We start from the raw sequence: 22686 nt of genomic DNA on the forward strand, positions 1-22686 counted from the left end.
CCACATTCAGTTCTAGGGTCTGTGCTTTCCTCTTCTCTTTCTGTAGAAGAACTTGTTTTTTTCACCTCCTTCGTCCTCGAGCCACAATAGCTGAATCTCCACCAGCGCCCGTAGGTTAACAGCGTCGGGGGCAGACGTCGTTAAGGCCACGACCGATCTGGTATGGAATTCTTTGGATGAACGCTCATATTTGTTTGGCAAAGTTTTAAGACAGATGCGCTTCCTGATGCATCCTTCTGCATTTATCCGGGCTTGGGACCGGCCTACAGTTTGTACTGGCTTGTGCCCCCCCCCCCCCCCCCCTCATAGGGCTGCATTATTATTACAATTATTCATTCATTCATTCATTTATCTTTCATTCCGCTTATGCTCACTAGGGTCGTGGGCACACTGGAGCCTATCCCAGCTATCTTCGGGCGAAAGGCGGGGTACACCCTGAAGTGGTCGCCACCCAATCGCAGGGCACATATAAACAAACCACCATTAGCACTCACATTCACACCAATGGGCAATTTAGAGACTCCAATTCATGCATGTTTTTGGGATGTGGGAGGAAGAAAACCCACGCAGGCACGGGGAGAACATGCAAACTCCACACAGGCGGGGCCGGGGATTGAACCCCTGATCACTCGTGCACCATGCTCCTATTATTATTATTATTATTATTATTATTATTATTATTACTCCATCCATCCAGCTTCTCAACTTCTTTTCTCTATATACTAATCATTAACGATGGTAAAAGTAATTGTTGGTAGTGGCGTAACACAACTTTGTTGTGTCAAATAAATCAACAGGCTTTCGCTGTTAGCACTGCGCGTGTGTGTGTTGTGTTCAGGGACGGCACATATACGTTGAGCTGGACCACTGCAGTCCTCGAAGTGAGCGTGGACATGAATGAATTGAAGGGTGTGTCAAACCGGTGTGGATTGGTTTGTACGTGTGTGTTTGTGTGGGAGAGGAGGCGTAAGGACGTCGGCGAAAGTGGACCAGGAGGCCAGGGCGCAGAGTAGATTCCAATACGGTTTCTCTCCAACACAACACAAAAAAAGTACAAGTTAAAGCACTACGGAGCTAACAAGAGGATGCTTGCGGTGCGCTGATGTGCTGCACGGCTGCAGTTGTTTTCGCGTTGACCACGCGAGCAGTTTGCGTGTCTCAAGTGGGACGGGCAAATGAGGAGAAACTCTGGCCCCATCCACTTCCCCGCTTTTAAGGAGCTGCTGCGATCACCACGAGTTAAAAAAAAAAAAAAAAAAAAAAAAAAAGCCCAGGTGGAGGCTTCACTCACTTGAATGGAGGCGTCAAACTAGCGCGCAAGGATTTACGTTCGCAACCCACACTGCTGCGGGATTACGTGAACTCGTCGGGTAGGTTTATTTTTCATTACTTGGTACATGAGAGCAAATCTGTAGCGCAAACAAGTAGTTCCACAACGTTTTTGGCTCTTGGCTGCTGCGTAAATGAAGGATCTACTTTCTGTGCGTAATTGACTCGAGTCCAGGCGGATTGTGGAACGGTGATCCGGTCTGTATTGACTTTAATCAACATGTGTAAAAAACAAAAACAAAGAACAAAACCTTTTTTAACTTTTTAAAAAAAGTTTTCATTTACATTTTAACATGATTTTTTTTCCATTCAAAGTTTGCAACATTCTCTTTTATTTTTTTCTCTCTTTTTTTTTCTCCACGTAAACTCCTCCTACTTTTCTGAATACCTTTTAAATAGAATGAATCAGGTTGCGTGAGGATGAGCGGCTCAGAAAATGGATGGATGGATGAATCAGTTTGCCCAAGGCAGCCAATTAAATAGATGGACCTCTCATGATTGGTGGTGATTGTTTTTCCCTCAAGCAGAATATTGAAAGGCTCAACTCTGAGAAGGATTTTTTTTTCCCTGTTCATGCATTGCATTTCTTGCCCTGCACCATATGTGACATGTGTGCAAAGTTTGCTGAAGGAAAAGTTGGCGTGTAAACAACATGTCCACCAGCAGACTGGAGCAGGCTGCGGCTTGCACGGAAAGCAGTGCCAAGTATTAAAGTATTCCAAGCTGTACTGGGTCTGATCACCAAACATGGCCCATGGGCAGTAGATTAAAGATAACCTTGTAGATTAGGTGGTCCCATACCCTCTTGTTTGTTTTTTTTGTTCCTAAACTTCCCTCAAATAAATCATGTACTGCTATAACATCCAGTATTAGCAGTTATGGTAATATTTATCACTACTGTCTATCAGTATGTGTGATAAAGCCCCGGGAAAAGTACTAAAAGGGTGAAATAGCTTGAATTCAGTTTATGTTCAATTACATATTAATGTGAAAGATCTTAAACTAAAGATGAAAGTCCGCACTTCCGTCGAATCTTTTTGGAAAATTTCAAAACCACTACTGCGGTGCATAAAGGCGACATAAGAAAAACCTGGTCATGGTCCAAATACTTCTGGAAATAACGGTATAAGATGAAAGCTACAAAAACACACATTATACATGAACAAAAAACACCCATGTGTAGCTAATGTGTTAATGACCAATAAAATAAAGGAGAACATTTTGCCCAATGACAAATCACTGAGCCAATAAAAGTATGTTTGGGCAGCGCTGTTATTGAGACATGATCCCACGATGCTCTCCTTTGGCTTGTTGATTCAGCACTTGGCACATCGAACATGCTCACAATACAACTGTGACACCAGTGAATGCTGGGATTTAGCACTGCCTGCACATCCCTGGTGTCTTTGTGTGTGTTTGTCTGTCTATGTCATCTCCACCTAAATGATGAGTATACAGTCGTGTGCAATGTTAAGTTACCAGAGCACTTGAGTAACTTTATTTAGACTGGCAACACCAGGCAAGAAAAGTGGGTCAGCGCAGGACAAAGTGCACTTTTGCGGTTTCTGTGCCTTTTGACTGTGAGGCTTGAGTATTTGTTTAAGGAGCGGGGAACATGTACAGTAAGTACAATGCAGGTGTTTGCAGGCTGCTAGCCTTTTGACTGTGTTGCTCTTTGAAAAAGGGCATGTGCAGCTTCCCTACATCCTGTTTGCAGACAGTGTACACCTGAGATACCCCTGCCAGGTGTCCCTTATCGTGCACAATCCGATTCCTGCTGATAATGGATCATCCCTGCAGCAAGTTTTATGCAAAAATATCGTGCATTACGCAAGAAAGCGTGGGAAGAGAGCTCAAGTCTGTTTTGCGCATGTAATCCACTTTGTGGCGAGGGGTTACCCTGAATTGTGCTATAATTCCTCCAACTATGTGGCCTGTCTGAACTGACAGCTTTACTACAAAATGAGTGAGAACCGTTCCGCAGAACCTTTCACCTTCTGCCATTGATGTGGAAATGACTCTTTCATTTCTGTTCCGTTCTTCCCCATGAATGGATCGATGGATAGGAAGGATGACTGCTAAAGTGTTATGTGACTTATAAAAAGCTTAACACAAATGGGTAACAGCGCCACTGTCGGTACGCATCTGGTTTTTGATTTACAGTGGCCCAAGTATGCAAATCTTCATTGCTCGCTCCAGTTTGCTTTTTTTGTTTTTTGTTAAATGTGTGTCACAGAGATAGAGTGAGAGCTTGTGTCTCTGCAGATTATCTACCGTACAGGAAACTCCCCGCAGTGTTTCCGACGTTATTGTAATTAATTTGTTCATGTCAATGGTATGCAAACCGTGAGGAGAGCTCCACTGTGGAATGCAAAAGACTTTGACAAGTGGCATGCAGTAGTGGGCTTCACTGAGCAAAGTGTGATGACTTGTCCCTCCGCTACCAATGCAGGCCTGCCATTTAGTACCAGAGGTGCACTTATCTGCCCCAGCTCGCTCAGCTCCCCTCATCCATGAGGGAATTGTCTATTCCTGTCGATGCAGAAGAAGTCATCAGACTTCCATGTCAAAACGCAATGCAGTGGAAAAAGGAAGGCCATGAATGTGAGCTCAAAATGTTGGGCTGTATCAGACATTTCTTACTGCTGTCGAATACAAAGTATTCACTGTATAAGAAGTTACACAGTAAGAATGCCCTTAGCAAAAACTATGCAGATTAAGAGGGCTTCACTTTAGGGCTTGGCCATTGTCAATAACAGGAGCACGGTTAACGAAACCTAATTTTGTAAAATATACTTGCATTTCTTACTGTACATAGGTTGATATTAAGCGTGGAAGCAGAATTTAATGATTTGACATCATTACATTTGCGTAGGTGTACCTAATACAGTGTCCAGTGACGGTTTTCTTATAGTACATCGCACAAGCTGTCGAGTGGGCGGCCAAGCCACACATAAAAGCGATGGTACAAAAGGTTGTAATTGGCTTATGTGGCTGGGCTCATGTGATTGAGTTTAGCCCCAGTTTCAATTCCTGGTTCAACCACCAGAGGCTGCCAAACCAAATTTAGGTTTCAATTCCTGGTTCAACCACCAGAGGTCGACAAAGCAAAATGAGATCATAAAGTAAGAGTCGCCAGGTCAAGCATAAGTCTTCTTATATATATCAATACTATTAAAACCCCTTGTCATAGTAAACAAACACATACTGAGGTCAACTGCTTATATAATCAATTGCTTGATTTTATATCCTTGAGATAATTTTGATGTTCTCTGTGATGTTCTTTTGGAAATCATTGATAAAAAGTACATCAAGCCTAATAAGGCTGTCATATATTATTCTTATTTTTGTATTACTATTATACAATGCTGTGGAACAGCTTTTATGCAAAGACTGTAACCTGTGTAAGGTTGTCTCTCTCAGGCAACGAAGCACACGAATGCTCTATGAAGTAAGCACGGACCTGTTGAAATGCATGAGAGAATTGTATTCACATGAATGTATATACATTTAACTGACAAATAACATATACACATGTATTGCAGAATGCTTAGAGATTAACGTGATGTGATGAAGTGTATTGGTTGTGTTCAAGACATATGAAATATGCTTGTAGTCGATTGTATTTACTGTGAACCTATTTTGGGTGAGCAAAAGGGAGGTCAAAGTCAGGACACTGAATGAGTAAGGGAGAAATAGGTGCTTTCCACTCAGGCCAAAGCCAGGACACTGAATGAGTAAGGGAGAAATAGGTGCTTTCCACTCAGGTCAAAAGTCAGGACACTGAAAGGCTGGAACCGAGGTTATAAGAACTCCTCACACTGACAAACGGGGCTCCTTATTCTCTCGAGGTAGGGACACACACACGTTCTTTTTTCCATCGCAATGATCAGGGACAGGCTGGCAGGAGGACTTCATTTTTGAATCTTCTTATTTAATTGGGTAAGACTAAAAGGATATTATAATAAGGTAAATAATAGAACCGCTATTGACATTGCGTGAATAAGGGAAAAGAGCAAGTCAGCTGTTCAGGTATTCTTATGTCCAAATTATCTTATTATGAATTGGCATTACGGCTCCGTAGGACTTGATCACTCCTTAAAGCTCACTCAAAAGGTAAATACTTGTTTTATGACTTATTACTTTTAAACTACTTCTACTTCTTTCCATTTTTATTATTCTTATTATTGTTCATATTATATTACAAACCCATACTGTCATATTATCAATTTAACCTTATGTAATCACTGAAATAAATACCTTGCTTTAATTCTATTCTATCTTTGTCATTCTTATAATGAGAATTAATCTCAATCTTAACACTCAACCTCTTATAAGTGATTGAACGTCGACGATACCAATACCACCGGATCGTATTACTATTCCTAAAAGAGTAACTCGTCTAAATTACTTCGGCTTCATACAAAAACAAATCCGTACGGTCCTAACAAGGACTGTTAAATCTACTAGGTCTTTAACAAGTGCAAACGATTTTTAAGGGATGACGCTGCTGTAAAAATGGAGTAGTCATTTTAATTATCCTTTCACTCGGTGCGGTTACTCATCAAGGCGTGATGAGTGAGGGCAGACCGGATTGGCTCCGTAAAACTAAAGGCCGTTAGCAAACCTAGGCGAATTCATCTCGACACCGGCTTAACAGCTCCTCGTCCCCCCGCGCTTACGGTGTTGGTGCCGGCAAGGGAAAAGGGGGGAGCTCGACCCTTTAAACGGAGAGTCGGTCAGGACGTTTCTCCCGATTAGTCCTGCGGGTAAGAGAAATCTGACAAAGCATAATCTCTTTTATTTGTCATGGAATACGTGATAGCAAGAATAGTCTTTGTTTTTCAATAAAAAACATTTGTGTTTCAAAATAAGTGAACCTCAATGGTGACTTTGGTCATAATGTGGTCACATGATGGCGTTCCTTCACATTGACCGGTATGTGAGGACAATCCAACATTGTGGGAGGTACGGCATTCCGGCGTTAACGGGGAGTTCGTCCAGGAGTCTGTAGGTGAAAAGCAGGGGCAAGTAGCTCAAAGGCGGTTTGTGGCTGCTTAGCAACACTATCAGTACTTCAGCTGACCTTCAGTCTGGAATCCCATCCCAGTGAGCCAATTCTGCTCTTGTTTACACCAGACAAAAGTCGGACAAAAATACATGTCGTGTGTCTAATGTGAATTCAGCTTCATGTGGTCGTGGCCATCGAAAATGGAGGCCATCTGGTAGAAGGGGTTCAATTTAAACTTGCACTACTCTCTAATTGAGTCTGATGTCATTTTGTATTCTATTGAAACAAACACATTTGTATCAAACGCCAGCTGCTCGGTGTAGTGCCTCTTCTTTGTTTTTCAATACATTGAGGTAGGACCCCTGCTGTATTTGATCGTTCCATGTGGGTGGCCGTGCGGCTTTTATTCCAGGTACACTTCAAAGAGTCGACCCACACTTTATCCAGAAGGGTTGCTCAGTGGGAGAAGTTTACTCAATCGCCGCTCATCGTTACTGCAACAAAGTTCTGTTTTTGCTCACTTTTACAGGAGTTTATACAAGGACATCTGGCCCACGGAACCAACACACCCCCGCCCCCCGCCCCACCGCCCTCCCCCCCCCCACCATGATCAGGGAATCAGTGACGGTCGTCTGCCTTGGTGAGATATATCAGTTTTCTTTTGGTCAATGTAAATGATGTACGTAGCAACATGCTAAGTTGGAGTACCTCAACAAAAGCAGAGTTTTACCCACAATGGAAAAGCCATTAACACTGTAACTAATGCCAAAACACACAAAAATCCCTACACAGGCATTTGACTGTCAAAGTTGAGTTAATATTACAGGTCTCGCAGGCTGCATAACGCTTCAGCGAAACCTTTTTTCTTTCTTTTCCTTTTGAACTGAAGAAATGTTGCGTTACAGCCTTTGAGTCTTAGCGTCCAAAAACACACATACGAAAGTGTTTTGATTTACTGTAGATCCAGCGATTCGTTTGTATTTCTTTTCCCCTTCCGTTAAGGGGCCCGCATCATTTCAAGTTCATCTGACTTAAGATTTAAATAAAGTTACAGTATATGACGAAATGGACCTAGAGCGAAAAAGCAGCCAATTTCAAGAAAACGTCCAATCGAAAGTAATAGATAATAGATTACTCATAAATGACAACATGTATAAAGTTTGATGAAATAGATTTGCTTTCAAGTGAGGGCGGCATGGTGGAAAGATTTGAAGGCACGAACTTGGCCACAACTTTAGTTACAAATGCTGCCTGACCAAAATGAATAATTCCTACTTTTAGTAGGAATTATTAGTATTGTCTTAGTTTGCAGTGCTTTCGAAGTACACCGCATCAGTAACACGTCAGTCTCCAGCTGAGAGGTTCTGGGTTTGAATCTCGGGTCAGGCCCGCCTGTGTGGCGTTTGCAAGTGCTTGCGTGGGTTGTCTACGGGTGCTCCAGCTCCCTTCGACTTTTCAAAAACATGCATGTTAGCTTCATTGAAGACTCTAAATTGTCCATAGGTGTGACCGTGAATGTCTATATGTGCGCTGCAACTGAATGGCTACCAGTCCAGGCAGTACCCCACTAGGAACCAAAGTCAACTGGGCTCGGCTTCCGTTACCTTTGACCGTCATGAATGTAAGCTGTATAGAAAATGGATGGATGATAAACATACTAAGAAAAGCTGATCATTATTACCTGATATTCCAAGGAACTTGGAGAGTTGAGTGGCATGGGCCAAAGAAGAACACATTCCATTGTGGTACGAATCTGGAAAGGGTAGCTAGGATTTTTGTGTGTTGGTGTTTTTTTCTTTTTATGCAAAGACTTAGATAAACAGAAGACTGTGAATGTTTCCTCCCTTCAGCCATGGCAAAACAACTAGAGCGACGAGATTTTTTTGTAGTCAACACTAATGTGATAAAAGTCTAGTTGAAGCCAATTAATTGATGATGTCGTTGATATTTTTTTCAGCACAGTTCAGTGCTTCCTAACCTTTTACCAATATGCTCAGTCTAGTTGTTGTAATAAGTGGGAGTCTGCATGTTTGTCTTCAAAGAGCTAGCTGGTCTCATCTTGTGTTCCATAGCAGAGAGTGTGATAAGACGGGACATTGTAGCCAGTATGTTTGCTATTTCACTGTTTTGATTACACTTAAGTGCATTTGAGGATAAACTAGAAAATTGAGTTGCTGGTCTCATTTTTGTTCAAACATTTCATACACCGCCGTCATACACAGCATACAGCGACCGTATACACTGACGTCAGTGAATTAAAGCAACACAAGTGTTGGACGTAACATTTTGGCGACGAGGATGGAACTTCATTTTGCGCCGCTGCCCTCGTTCCATGCCGTCAGTCCTGTGGTCCCGCTGCTGCTGTTAGGAATATTTTAACACGAGGGGCAATCGGAATAACAGCTATTCTGATTCACAATCAGCTTATTTTCATACTCTCTGACCCGCACGGATGTATTAAGATTGTGCCGCCTTGCTGGCCAAAAATGAGTAAATTAGTAAGTATTAAAATTTATAGTCCAATGGCAGCCTTTGCGCAAATCGAACTTTCGATGTAAATTGGCCGACTGGAAGACAAAATGGTAAAAAAACCACGTGATTAGCGATTATTCAATTTCAAGCGTTTAACGTTGGAGTAGTAGTAGTATTCAAGCACTTAGAATGTATAGAATGTTTGATACAGCACTTGTATTGGTCTTTGTCCCCCTTAATTATATCATCCCTCTGCTAAACTGCTCCCTAACGCCAAAGTACAAACGACTGCTCCCACTTGTCTGTTGCCACCTGCACTATGTCGAATAAACAAAAAGACACTGTGTCATGCTGTCATAAGAATCTCCCTTTATTTCGCACACAGCGCTCCTTCTGTCCTGTGCTTGTCGGGCCAAGCCGAACGGATCAAAAAGCAAGAAACCCAAGCAAGGTAGCGAACATTGACACACAAACATATCATTTCTGTATCAGTCGCATTGTGGCTGTCTCCGCCTTCTCGCTCTTCTGCTCTCGTCCCTCTTTTCACCACCTCACTGACAAACTGCTTCATGTAAACGCTGACACTGTATTTGATTGATTTATTGGCTGAGAAGTTTTCCAAAGTGCCTCGTTGCCATGAAGTTGATGCAATGATTTGTTATAGCTGATGAACTGGAAATAAGACATTGAAATATACTCCTACTTAGTGGGGGAGTGGTGCATTTTGCTACCTGGGGACTTATCTGACTTTACCCCACAATATACAGTAAGAGTGTGCCAAGTACATCATCTGGAGTGGTTGAGAATCTGTTCATCTAATAACATGGAAAAAAAAAAAAAAACCCATTTGGCTCGCTGAACTTGGCTCGTTCTGACCAACCAATCAGAGGACGTAAAAACGATGTCATCGACGGCCAGTTCGCTGGCACTAGGAGGACGAATTAAAAATGTGATTGGTTAAAGAGCCAGTCCAATTGCGAGTATACTTTAAGATAACTCGGCCAGACTGATGATTCTGAAGGCCCCGGTCAGACAAGAACACATAGAGGCTGAAATCGATTGGGAGATTTAGGAGAAACGCTAGAAGTGAAGAGAACAAACTGTTGGGACTAAGTTAAGTTGTCACCGCTGCTCATATTACATTCTGAAATGCCCATCGCATGTATTTGTAGGACAAAAGTAATGTCATCCAGTAGAGTAAATTATAATACAGGCTAAACCCAAGCAACAAATCCTCAATGACATTGTTTTGAGTAATGCTGTAACAATGCATCGATTGTAAGAATTGTTGATCACAATCCGCTCAATCAGCGTTTCTGCTTAACGAATAATCGGCTCATCGTTATAGCAATTGCGGTGTTGTCAAAACAACAGGTAACTACGATATATGCACACATCTCTTCTGTTCATAGTGGTTCCAGCCATCGAGTGCGATGTCAGAGCCGGAAAGATTAGTCTCCCTGAATTCATAGTCAAATGCCCCTCGCACTGTCGAGAGACCAAGCAGCAGGTGTATGGCACAGGCGTGTTCGCCTCCATCTCCAGCATCTGCAACGCCGCCATCCACAGGTACACCGTGAAGCTGCACAGATGTTGTTTATTATGATGACAAGGGCTCAGAGGGGGCGCTAAAATGAGAAATGTATATCCACGAACAGTGGCGTCATCACCAATTCGGGAGGAAAGGTGATTGTGAGGAAAATGGCAGGCCAGAACACCTACAAAGGCAGCAACTCCAACGGCGTGCGCTCCCTGTCACTTCCTAAATGGAGAGAATCCTTCGTTGTCACAGGTATTCATAATAGTAACTCATGTTTTTCAACACAACGTAAGAGGCGACGCCCAACTGACTTTGACTTGCCTGTTGTGTTTAAGAGGGGAAACCCAAGAAGGGCGTGATCTACCCTTCTACCCTCGACTTTGTTCCTTCAAGACCAACGTATGTGAAGATAAGTAAGTGGAAGGATGCTTGACACACATTTATGCCTGCAAAATGAACATGGGACTTCCCAAACATTAAATTTGGTTCTTCCCTAGGTCCAAGACTTAAAATACATTATGTGACGACTTGCCATAGCTATGAGATACTGTACATTTACATAAATGATAAAGAACACGCCAGTCATGAATTTATGATAACAAATGTAATTATCTAGCCAATATAATGTTTGGGAAATGAAGGATGAACATACTGTATTTAAAAATACTTGTGTGCTGTTTTAATGGTTTCCTTGCTATGTTTTGGGCTCAATACTGAGATTATTAGAGTATGTTTAGGCAACAAAACAATGTAATCCATCTATTTCTATCTGGCCTCATTAAGGTCACGGGTGAGCTGGAGCTTACCCCGGCTGATTTCGCGGTGGTGGTCGCCAGACAATCGCAGGGCACACATAAACAAAAAAACATTAGCTCGCACGTTCGCATTTACAGACAATTTACAGTAACGTGCATATTTTTTGAATGTGGGAGGAAGCCAGGCACGGTGACCGACTGGTTAGAGCGTCTGCCTCACAGTTCTGAGGACCAGGGTTCAATCCCCGGCCCCGCCTGTGTGGAGTTTGCATGTTCTCCCCGTGCCTGCATGGGTTTTCTCCGGGCTCTCCGGTTTCCTCCCACATCCCAAAAAACATGCATTAATTGGAGACTCTAAATTGCCCATAGGTGCGAATGGTTGTTTTTTTGTCGCCTCCTGCCCGATGATAGCTGGGATACCATCCAGCATGCCCGCGACCCTCGTGAGGAGAAGCGGCTCAGAAAATGGATGGATGGATGGATGGATGGATGGGAGGAAGCGAGAGTAACCGGAGAAAAACCACGCAAGCACGGGAACGACAACACAGGGAGGCCACAGCCAAGATTCAAACCCGAGCCTCAGAACTATGAGGCAGACCTGCTAACCCCCCCAAAACTAATGATAATAATAATTTGGTAATAATAATTTTCACATGATTATAAGACTGTCAAAAGAAACAATCCCTTTCACACAAACATAAATGACAGAAAGCACTGTAGAATGCACACCAAGCCAGTTGTTGACAACCATGACCTCTTGATAATCCCCTTTCTCAGCCTATATTGTATGAGGGGCAGTCATAATAATAGTCAGTCAGTCAAATAATTGATTTTCCCCCCAGAAATGTTCACAGTTTGTAGTTTAAATATTTATTTGAAGGTTTGCTTTAAAAAAAAAAAAAAAAGTTTTGTTTAAATTCGTCCTCTTCCTGTCAGCCATTTAGGAGATGACATCATTGTTGTATGCCGTCAGAAGCAGAGCACTGTGATAGAATTTCTTGCTTCGGAAGGGGAAGCGCGTGAACATTTTCCAAAGGTTGCAAAATGTGTATGGGGAAGCTACAATAGGCAGCAGCACAATCAAAAAGTGGGTGTCCAGGATCAAAGGTGAAGAACAAGAGCCTGCTTTGTGAGACTCCCGTGACAAGTGAAGGAGCTCATGAAGTTGTCAGCTCGTTTTGCTGGACAACCACAACCCATTGCCATACTCATTCGATCTGGCACCATCATATCACCTTTTAGGACCTTTAAAAGAAGGAGTTGGGGTCAGCACTTCTCTGATGATGAGCAAGTTAAGCAAGCTGTAAAAAATGGTTAAAAGTGCAGCCTACTAATGTTTTACGAGGATGGCATGCATGCCCTTGTTCATTGATGGACAGTCTGTGTTGAGAAAAAGGGAGATTATATTATAAAGTAACTATGAAATCCACACTTTTTAGGCTTCATTTCTATGTGTACTGTATATTGCCTTTCTGTTGCAATAAAGGTAGAGGAAAATTGGGCTAATTATTTTGGGACCGCCCCTCCTCGTATGTGACTCCGCTATAGAAAGACGACGATTCACTCTCACATTCACTCCTATGGGACAATTTAGACAATTTACATTTACTTATTACGGCTTTTAAAAAAAAAGTCATTCAATAGCGTCACTTAAAGCTGACTGAATGAGAATTCAGGGAAATAAACATTTTCACCGACGAATTCGTTCCAAATGAGGTTGCTCGATATGGCAGGTGGTGTTTTCAGGTTGAATGGGAAGTCATAACATTATCAGTCTTTCAAAGAATGTCAAGAATGAATCAAAGAGCACAGCAACTCTTCCTCTGAGCTCATCCATCTTTTATACGACGGCCTTCATCTGTCATCTCCTCTCAGGTCAAAAGGACAAAGCCCCCGCGGTTAGCACTCCGCTTCCGACAACAGCAGCACCTGAACCCACCATGACGACACCTGAACCTACCACCATCGTCCCCACCACCCAGGCTCCAACGACCACCACAACGCCTCCTCCTCCACCGCCCCCTACCACTCTCAAAACCCGCGCTGCCGTGCACAAAGTCAGAGATGCAGGTGAACCGAAATGACTCATTGCCTTTGTTGACTATTTCCTGATGGATTGTTGCATGTTACGTGAAGGATTGTGTTGATATTCTCAGTAATCACCACAGAAGATCCACAGTGCCGCCTGGTTGTCGCCTAACTAACATCTGATCAGCAGAGTGTCACTACATGCTATATATATATATATATATATATATATATATATATATATACACACACAGTATATATATATATATATATATATATACAGTATATATAACAATTCTCTTTTCTTTTCATAATGTTTTCTCTTCTTGCTTGCTCCATTTGTGTTTCTTCTATGTAGGCAGCGGTCACCCATACCTTGCCTCTGTAGCAGCTGCAAGTGAGTGAAGCAAAGAAACGCTACATTATGGTGGCAAGAGGGGATGTGGAGCTGATTCACGCACGCTAAAATAATCTACAGCAAGCACTGAGTGTTTGCTTCTTTGTGGCGCCCTGCAACAAAATGCTTTTGTCGGAAAACTGACTCAAACTTGTATCTTCTGTTTTAACGAGAAGAGTACAAGTTGTAAACATTTTTTGTCATAATTGTTTGCCAAACATTTCCAGCAAAACAGTCACTCGAGGGCTTGTGTATTCTAATAGTGAAATCAATTGTACAACCCCAATTCCAATGAAGTTGGGACGTTGTGTAAAACATAAATATAAACAGAATACAATGATTTGCAAATCATGTTCAACCTATATTTAATTGAATACACTACAAAGACAAGATATTTAATGTTCAAACTGATCAACTTTATTGTTTTTAGCAAATAATCATTAACTTAGAATTTTATGGCAGCAACACGGTCCAAAAAGACTGAGAAAGTTGAGGAATGCTCATCAAACACCTGTTTGGAACATCCCACAGGTGAACAGGCTAATTGGGAACAGGTGGGTGCCATGATTGGGTATAAAAGAAGCTTCCCTGAATTGCTCAGTCATTCGCAAGCAGAGATGGGGCGAGGTTCACCTCTTTGTGAACAAGTGCGTGAGAAAATAGTCGAACAGTTTAAGGCCAATGTTCCTCAGCATACAATTGCAAGGAATTTAGGGATTTCATCATCTACGGTCCATAATATCATCAAAAGGTTCAGAGAATCTGGAGAAACCACTGCATGTGAGCGGCAAGGCCGAAAACCAACATTGAATGGCGGTGACCTTTGATCCCTCAGGCGGCACAGCATCAAAAACCGACATCAATGTGCAAAGGATATCACCACATGGGTTCAGGAACACTTCAGAAAACCAATGTCAGTAAATACAGTTCGGCGCTACATCCGTAAGTGCAACTTGAAACTCTACTATGCAAAGCAAAAGCCATTTATCAACAACACCCAGAAACCCCGCCAGAGCTCATCTAAGATGGACTGATGCAAAGTGGAAAAGTGTTCTGTTGTCCGACGAGTCTGCATTTCAAATTGTTTTTGGAAATTGTGGACGTCGTGTCCTCCAGGCCAAAGAGGTAAAGTACCATACGGACTGTTATGGACGCTAAGCCAGCATCTATGATGGTATGGGGCTGTGTTAGTGCCAATGGCATGGGTAATTTACACAGCTGTGAAGGCACCATTAATGCTGAAAGGTACATACAGGTTTTGGAGAAACATATGCTGCCATCCAAGCAACGTCTTTTTCATGGACGCCCCTGCTGATTTCAGCAAGACAATGCCAAAACACATTCTGCACGTCTTACAACAGCGTGGCTTTGTAGTAAAAGAGTGCGGGTACTAGACTGGCCAGCCTGCAGTCCAGACCTGTCTCCCATTGAAAATGTGTGGCGAATTATGAAGCGTAAAATACGACAACGGAGACCCCGGACTGTTGAACAGCTGAAGCTGTACATCAAGCAAGCATGGGAAATAATTCCACCAACAAAGCTTCAACAATTAGTGTCCTCAGTTCCCAAACGTTTATTGAATGTTGTTAAAAGAAAAGGTGATGTAACACAGTGGTAAACATGACCCTGTCCCAGCTTTTTTAGAATGTGTTGCAGCCATAAAATTCTAAATTAATGATTATTTTCTAAAAACACAAAAAAAAGAACATGATTTGCAAATCATTGAATTCTGTTTTCATTTATGTTTAACACAACGTCCCAACTTCATTGGAATTGGGGTTGTAATATAGTGTGGCATAATTTATGGATTTGAGATGATAATAACCGGGTTGGTGACGAATGCTGACACAGTTACGTTGATTGTTGTCTAAATGTATTTATGTTATTCCAACACTGGTGTAGGACAATCACAGAATGCTCAAGGCAAGAGCCCCAGCCAAGGTAGACAACTGACTCTGCAGCTTTTGGAAAATGATTTATGCCACATGTGGCAACTATTTGACTATATCATGACATTTCTTTAAAGTATTCCGTGGGAGTGCCTATCCAAATAGATACCCACAGCGTGCCAGTGCAGGTACTGTAAAACCAACTCTTGAATAACCCCGGTGATGCTGTTGTTTCCTTTCCCCTTCACACTAACTTATATAATACATAAAGCTTTCATGAACTTCTGCTGCCGCTTTCAACACATCTGCCGAGCCTCTGCTGGGCCACAATGTTTTTGTTGTGTTTTCTTAAATACCACTCAATAACTCTTTTCAGCTTTCAGCAAACTACTAAGTATCGTGCATAACAAACCAAGATACAAATATTCAGTTGCAAAGCTTTTGATTATCCCCAAAGAGTAAATTACATGTTCCTTTTATTACTTTTTTCAAGTGTAACTTCATATGATCTCATGCTGTTTGTGTCTGCTCTCAGGTCTGCGCAGACCAGAGGCAGGTTCGCCTATGCGGAGACATTCGTCCTCTCCAATTGGCCCAGGTCAGCCTCACTTTCTACACACATACTGTAAATATGCACACAGGTACATGAGGACACGGTGGGACCAATGTGGAATGTAGATCAAGGAAAATGTTGGCGATGCTCCAAAAGTGACCCTGGTGTCCACATCCATAATGCTCAGCTATCTTCACCTTAAGGCCGCCACTAATCCGCCCAATCAATCCCAAATTCCTTTCCCAGTAGCCGCTGTTCTCTGTCATCACCCACATCCTCGAATTCAGCTTTTCACTTCCCAGGATAAAAAAAAAAAAAAAACAGAGCTCATTGGCCTGTGTGAATATTATGTTTGCTTTACTGTGTTCTCATATGAAGCTGCAGGAAAACAGATTCGCTGAAATTGCGGATGTAGCCTTCATCCCGTGCTTCCTTCTCCCCATTACTTTGTCTTCTCCCTGCTTTCATTCTCTTCCTCCTCATCATCATCTTCTTTTTCTGTCTGTCTCTCATTGCGCCAAGCAGCCTTTAACAGAGGTCAGCCAATCCCACAGGAGCGGACCCCAATCACAAGCCACTCTAATCCTGGTAAGTGACTCCACAGTACTATCAGGCACCCTAATAGGTGGATAATTTTTTATTTAGTTACCTCTGCCGAGGAGGCCACAGTTTTAATTTAAATTTTTATTTTTTATTTTTTTGTGCAACCTCCTGTCTGCACTAACAGATAGTAACAGTCAAGATGGTAAAATAATTGTTTGTACTGTATTATATTAAAATGAGTGCAGTTTTATATGGGTGTTGCCATTATGGACGGTTCCATTGATGCCACAGAGATGAGGAAAAAAAATACAAGTTATTGTTTCACTATGTCAACGTGATTGCAGTAAAAAATGTCACTAAAATAACAGCGTGGGCTGATATCGGACTATTTATTTGAATTTAATGAGATGGATAAGATGTTCCTATTAACTTTTAGTGAGAATCCACAGACTGATAGTAACATGTAACAAAACAAAATTGGGGGAAATACTTTTTTTAATATATGTATACAATAAAGCATATACTGTATATGCATAGTATGTACTGTATGTCATAAAGTTGTAATTGGCTGAGCTTACTTTTTATTTTTATACACGCATACAAGGCTTTGAACGGGTTGGGATGCTGTGGTTCAGTGTAAGGTAGAGACATGAAAAATGAGCTGTAAGTGCCTCCCAGATGAGTGACGTCGAGATAAAAAGCATTCATCTGGTGCCATATCTGCACTGAAGATAAGACTGTGATGAGGAAGGTGCTCTCTCAGTCGAGTAATAGTATCTTCCAGTAGAGTTCCTCTTGCCTGGTCTCTTCCCATTCCTTGTAAATGCTTGCAGAGAAAGATCCAGCTTTGCCGACAATGTGCTTTTATTCCCTTGCTATATTCAAACCAGACTTTTTGTCTTTAAGTGGAAAGTGCCTCTGTTTTTGCTTGTGTGGAACTGTAACACCATTGAGCCCTACAATTAGATCCATCGATCCACAATAATAAAATGTATATAAGTATGTTTATTTGCTCATGAAGTTTATCAGGAGCAGGAATGACAGAGCTGAGTAAGAGCTGAAAGAGGCAAGTTGTGTTTAAGAAAAGTCACATTTTATTGATGCCCGCGAGGGACATTCTTCAAGGCTGAGTTCGAAGGTCAGAGGTGGAGATCAGCCAGTCGTGAGGGATTACTTTCTTTCGCAAGAACACCCCAGGAGAGAAGATGAAGCGCTCAGATAGTGGCATTTATGATTCATTACATTTTTTTTTTTTCCCCTCACCAATGACTTTACCAATCATCTGCCACAAACAGATGTACAAGGTCATTGCCCCTATCAACCAAATGCATAATTCAAAATGTAAGAAATGCTGGATTGAAATAACAATCCTCATAAGTATATTAAAGAAAAGACATAAAATAGTTGTTGTTGATAATAGTTGATTACAGCAGCATATGAAGTTGTCATACCATAAAATATATGCAGGGGTGTCAACTTCATTTTTGTCGCAGGTCACATTGTTGTTTGGTTTCGCTCAGAGGGCCAGAATGAAACCATATAAATATTTCATCGTTGAAATAAGATGTCAAGGATAGTAGTTTTGTTGAGCTATTGTTCAAGTCACTGTAAAAAACCTTATAATATCTCGACATAATTATTTTTTACCTATGACAATTAGAAATGTTAACGCAGATTTTAGCAAGGATTATGGAATTTGACACGTGATTTGCTTTCGCAGGCCACATAAAATGATGTGGCAGGCCGGATCTGGCCCCCGGGCCTTGAGTTCAACACTGACGATTTAAAGGCTTTAATGCTTGCCTGGCCTTTGTAACAGTAATGCGATTTAAAAAAAAAAAAAAAAAAAAAAAAAAAAACATACACAAAAAATGTAGTCCGTATCAAATAATATTGCCTTATTCATGCTATGTTTGATTTGAATTATAGCTTTTACTACAGTACCATTGTCAAAATCGCTTGGTTGTGTCTGGCAAAAACTATGACAAACAAATCATGCTGTGGTGGCAAGCCAAAATCACAACAACCTGCTTAATTGACAAAGTATTAAAGCAATATGTTGTCATTTGTCTTTAAAATAAGAATGTCATCGTTTTATTGGCTTGTCGTAAAGAGAGTAGCGAGAATGCTCGATGTAAGTGCTCTATGCTGCAAACTTTACTGTACACCGCAAATGTTTGCGGTCTCTGTAAGGAGTGCGTTTTACACGCAGCTTCAATTAGTAGGTGGCAGTGCACCTTTTAAATTGTGACATTGCAAATGTCTGTCCACATCTAACAAGCTTAACAGCGCTTTTGAATGTGGCGCTCTGTGACCTTGCGACCTCAATGATCGCTGGCGTGGTTATGATGCAAACTTTTTACTGCATCACTTTCACGGCAAAAAAATAACACTGCTGTCTGCCGTACACCGCTGGGCTTTTGACCAGCGTCCGATTATGTTAATCTTCGCTTCTTTTTGTCTACACCCTCCCAACTTTACAATAATACTCTTACGCTCTAGCGAGTGGGTGGCTGGGCCCTCCCCGCCGTCTCCGTCAACACAGAGCCAGCCTGCTCGCTGCAGAAGGATGGGAACCCTGAGCTCAGTCTGTGTGCTTGTGTAAGCTACCCATCCGTTGCAGGGAGGGTGCACCGAAGTGGCTGAAGTCGGTTGCGACAAATACGTTGTTCTGCTCTTCTTGTGTCTAAACAGTTACTGTAGTCACGCAAGAGTTCGCCCGCTTAAAATCTCTCATATTCACTATGTTCCCAGATGTAATGCATGAGGTTGTGTGCAGAAAAGGGGACATTAAACATTAAAGCCCAGGATTATTTCCATTTACAGCTACGGAGCGCAATTCGTGTTTCAAGACTAAAGGCACAAGTCATTGATGGTTGGTGCAAAATGCTGTCCACGCACTGAAACACGAATTTTAGTAGAAGCAGACTAATTACATAATGAGGTACACAATGAGGGCAGGATGGAACTGATTGGTGGAGACGCACAACTTGGTAAGTATAGCTAATGGATGCATGCTTGTTGTGTGTATTCTAAATTCTTTCCTCCATTTAATGTAGTGCAAACAACCTTAGTGGCTCAGCGGTCTGAGTTACTTGGGTGTGTTTGGTGTCTGACTCAAGGCCGAGCATCTTGTGTACACACCACTCATCACGCGGCAGCTTCAGTGGAGGTCACAAGTATGCTCTTCCTCACGCTTTCTCGTCTTCCCTGCACAGTTTTTCCCAGGAGGGACCGGGCCCCTCCGCCCTTCCCTCGTCCCGAATGGTTCCCTGGAGCCAGACGATCATCAGGTACCACAAGATTGTTCTGATGCTAGTGCGTTCTGTGAAAGGAGACATATGCCTTTTCAACAGTTCCTAGCTATTGTAAAAACTACAAAAGGAAAGAAGAAGAAGCTAATGTTGTTAGCTAATGCTAATCCGCGCATCCAACAAAACAATTCAGCTTACTGATTAGCTTTGACATGGTAGGTGAAAGTGGCTCTGGATCCTGGGCGGAGTACTCATATTACGGAAACTAGCCCACACAGAACAGCTCACTCACAGACATATCCTATAAATAGGCAGATAGGAAAAGATTACGTGGTTGTTTAATGTCACATTTGATGAGTCGGCAGGCACTCGTCCAGAGACCTAACTATTTATATAGAGCAAAATGTTATTAGAAACGGACACTCTTAAGGTTGGTGTTTAAAGTATTAACTATAAGTATAAACTATTCAAAGCTACCTGGCCCTGTGTGAAAATGTTATTGCCCCTCTTGGTAAATCATGAATTAACCGTAGCTAATGAAATTTTTTTTTTTTTTTAGAAAGCTGAGTTCAATTTCTCTGACAACACCGAAGACCGATTACCTCCAGACCTGTTCAATCAAGAACTCCCCTAAATAGAGCCTGACAAAATGAAGTCAGTCAAATGATCTAAAAAAGACGCAACAAAATGCCACGATCCAACAAAATTCAAGAACAGATGAGAAATAAAATAATTGACATCAATCTGTCTGGGAAGGGTTACAAAAGCTCTTCCTAAAGACTCCAGCAAACCTGTGGCCTTGTCATCCAGAAGAGTAGTTTTGAGAGGTTTCGGGCAATCCCTCATTGACTAATACATAAATCAAGAGGTATTTATCAATATGCTTTTCATATAGTGTAGATAAAATATGTATCCACTCTTTTTAAACCTGCAGATTCAGCTTTAACTGTTGAACTTTCTGCACTAGCCTATAGTGCCCGTGTTTATCATCTTCACAGGGACAAGCGCCTTAACTGTAACCCTCTGCCATATATTCAGATGGTATTTATGCAGCACCAGACTCAGGATATACGTGGAGTGAGACGGACACACCTGAGATGACAGGTAAGTCCGGCGCATAAGTGCGCACGGGAAAGTGACCTGCTTGGATCACGGCATGCTACATGTGCAGACGGCATCATGCATGATCGTGTGACCGATACAGTTGGACGTGTGCCGAGCGTGAATGTGTCGAATGGGCGAGCGCATGCAAAGTCCAGAATTGTAATGTGGCATGGGTGGGAGAGAGCCGTCGCGCACACTTTGAGCATGTGAGGTGTGATTCTGCACAATGCCGCCGTTTTCACCGGTCTGGGATTGGGTATGAAACATGACATGACCGATCGCAACCGTGGAAATGCGTGCTTTCCTTCCGAAGTTCATTGTGGGAATACTAACAGGTCTCAAACCATCCTCCTCTAGCTCAGGATCACAGGCCCGATATCTCAGACTTTGAGCGCTGGTATTATAACTTTGGATCATACCGTAAGTGTTTTTTCTCTTCTATTTACATGGAACTAACAGGTTTTGGGGATCAGTTTTGTGTGCTTATTTGAGCAGATTCGGCTCCTGTACTGTAATTTTCCATGAAGACCATCATCGAGTTTCTAAAATGTTCACATTTCGGCTACTTTATATGATTTTTGTTTGGAACATACCCACATGTTGTGTGTTTATGGTAATACTTGACTCGAAGGGTTGTTGGAAAGGTAATTGACCAGCGACCCCATTAGGTAGAATAACAACACTCTTAACGGTGCAGCTGTGAGAAATGTTTGTTATTAGTGTGGTAGTTGGCAGGTATGTAAATGATAATTATTCACCGAGAAGTGTTTGTAAATATTTAGGTTGCCTTATTTAGCTAGAGGTAAACCCAAAATCATTCATATCCTGTATTTTTTTTAACTGAATGAATCATTTGACTGGAAGTGACACAAAAAAACATTGCAAAAACACATTAAGATGTTGTGTTAGAGATATGAATGAAAAATATTTGTTCCAGTCATTGTTTTTTACACTATGACAATTTTTTTGGGTGGGGGGTGATGCTTGCAGCGCTCTAAAGCATCCTGATAACTTTTAGCACAATCTAGAGAAGGGGTGTCAAACTCATTTTTGTTGCGAGCCACATTGTAGATACGGTTTTCCTCAGAGGGCCATTATGATTGTAAAACCATATTGATGTTTAATCGCCTCATCATATTATTACACATAGACAACAAATTGATAGATAACTAGTATTGAAATCAGAAGACAAGGATAATGGTTTGTTCAAATATTGTTCAAGTAACTGTAAAGAGGGTTTTGGAGGCAAAACATGCTTACAATGGTTCATTCCTATTTATTACATATGAATATTATACAAAAATTTGTATCAGATTTGAGCAAGAATCATGGAAGTTGACACACACGATTTGCTTTCGCGGGCCACATAAAATGACGTGGCGGCCCGGATCTCGCCCCCAGGCCTTGAGTTTGACATCAGTGATCTCGAGCATTCTAATTTATTATGTTTAGCAGATAGTATAGACTATAGTATAGATAGACTGTATTGGCAAAAACTATAAATAATTTTAGATTTCGATCGTTTTGTAAAAATGTAAAAAACAATGAGAATAACAAATGTTGTTTTTTTTAAACGCAACATCTGACAGTCTTTTGCCAATTGCCACGTGTCATTTCAAGTGAAACAAATAAGAATTTACTTTTAGAATTTGACCAGGTTATGAATAAATTGGTGGGAAACATAAAAAATGACAGCGCAGTTCTACACCTAAATAAACATCTTGCTGAATCAATACCTCTCTGGTTGTGTAGCTCAAGACTGAATATTAATATCTTTGTGAAGGCATTTGGATTGGATCTCATTTTATATT

The 22686-nt window shown here is 41.6% G+C and overlaps 1 protein-coding gene across 9 annotated transcripts in view; it reads left to right on the top strand.

Annotated features, from left to right (window-relative positions):
- Window positions 1-1268: 1268 nt before the first annotated feature.
- Window positions 1269-22686, top strand: part of vit (vitrin) — a 30668-nt gene continuing 9250 nt past the window's right edge. The window contains exons 1-16 of one of the 9 annotated variants that reach the window (XM_061689508.1): window positions 5052-5271; window positions 6694-6752; window positions 6870-6980; window positions 9198-9263; window positions 10225-10381; window positions 10471-10604; window positions 10688-10765; window positions 12983-13177; window positions 13494-13532; window positions 15435-15473; window positions 15559-15609; window positions 15957-16019; window positions 16500-16562; window positions 19736-19810; window positions 20810-20875; window positions 21233-21295. In XM_061689508.1, coding sequence (XP_061545492.1) covers window positions 6947-6980; window positions 9198-9263; window positions 10225-10381; window positions 10471-10604; window positions 10688-10765; window positions 12983-13177; window positions 13494-13532; window positions 15435-15473; window positions 15559-15609; window positions 15957-16019; window positions 16500-16562; window positions 19736-19810; window positions 20810-20875; window positions 21233-21295 — 1123 coding nt within the window. In that variant the 5' untranslated portion in view covers window positions 5052-5271; window positions 6694-6752; window positions 6870-6946. The other 8 variants (XM_061689507.1, XM_061689506.1, XM_061689510.1 and 5 more) reach the window with 8 other exon arrangements.

Source organism: Phycodurus eques, chromosome 11 (genome assembly GCF_024500275.1).
Source record: "Phycodurus eques isolate BA_2022a chromosome 11, UOR_Pequ_1.1, whole genome shotgun sequence".
NCBI classification, from domain to species: Eukaryota; Metazoa; Chordata; class Actinopteri; order Syngnathiformes; family Syngnathidae; genus Phycodurus; species Phycodurus eques.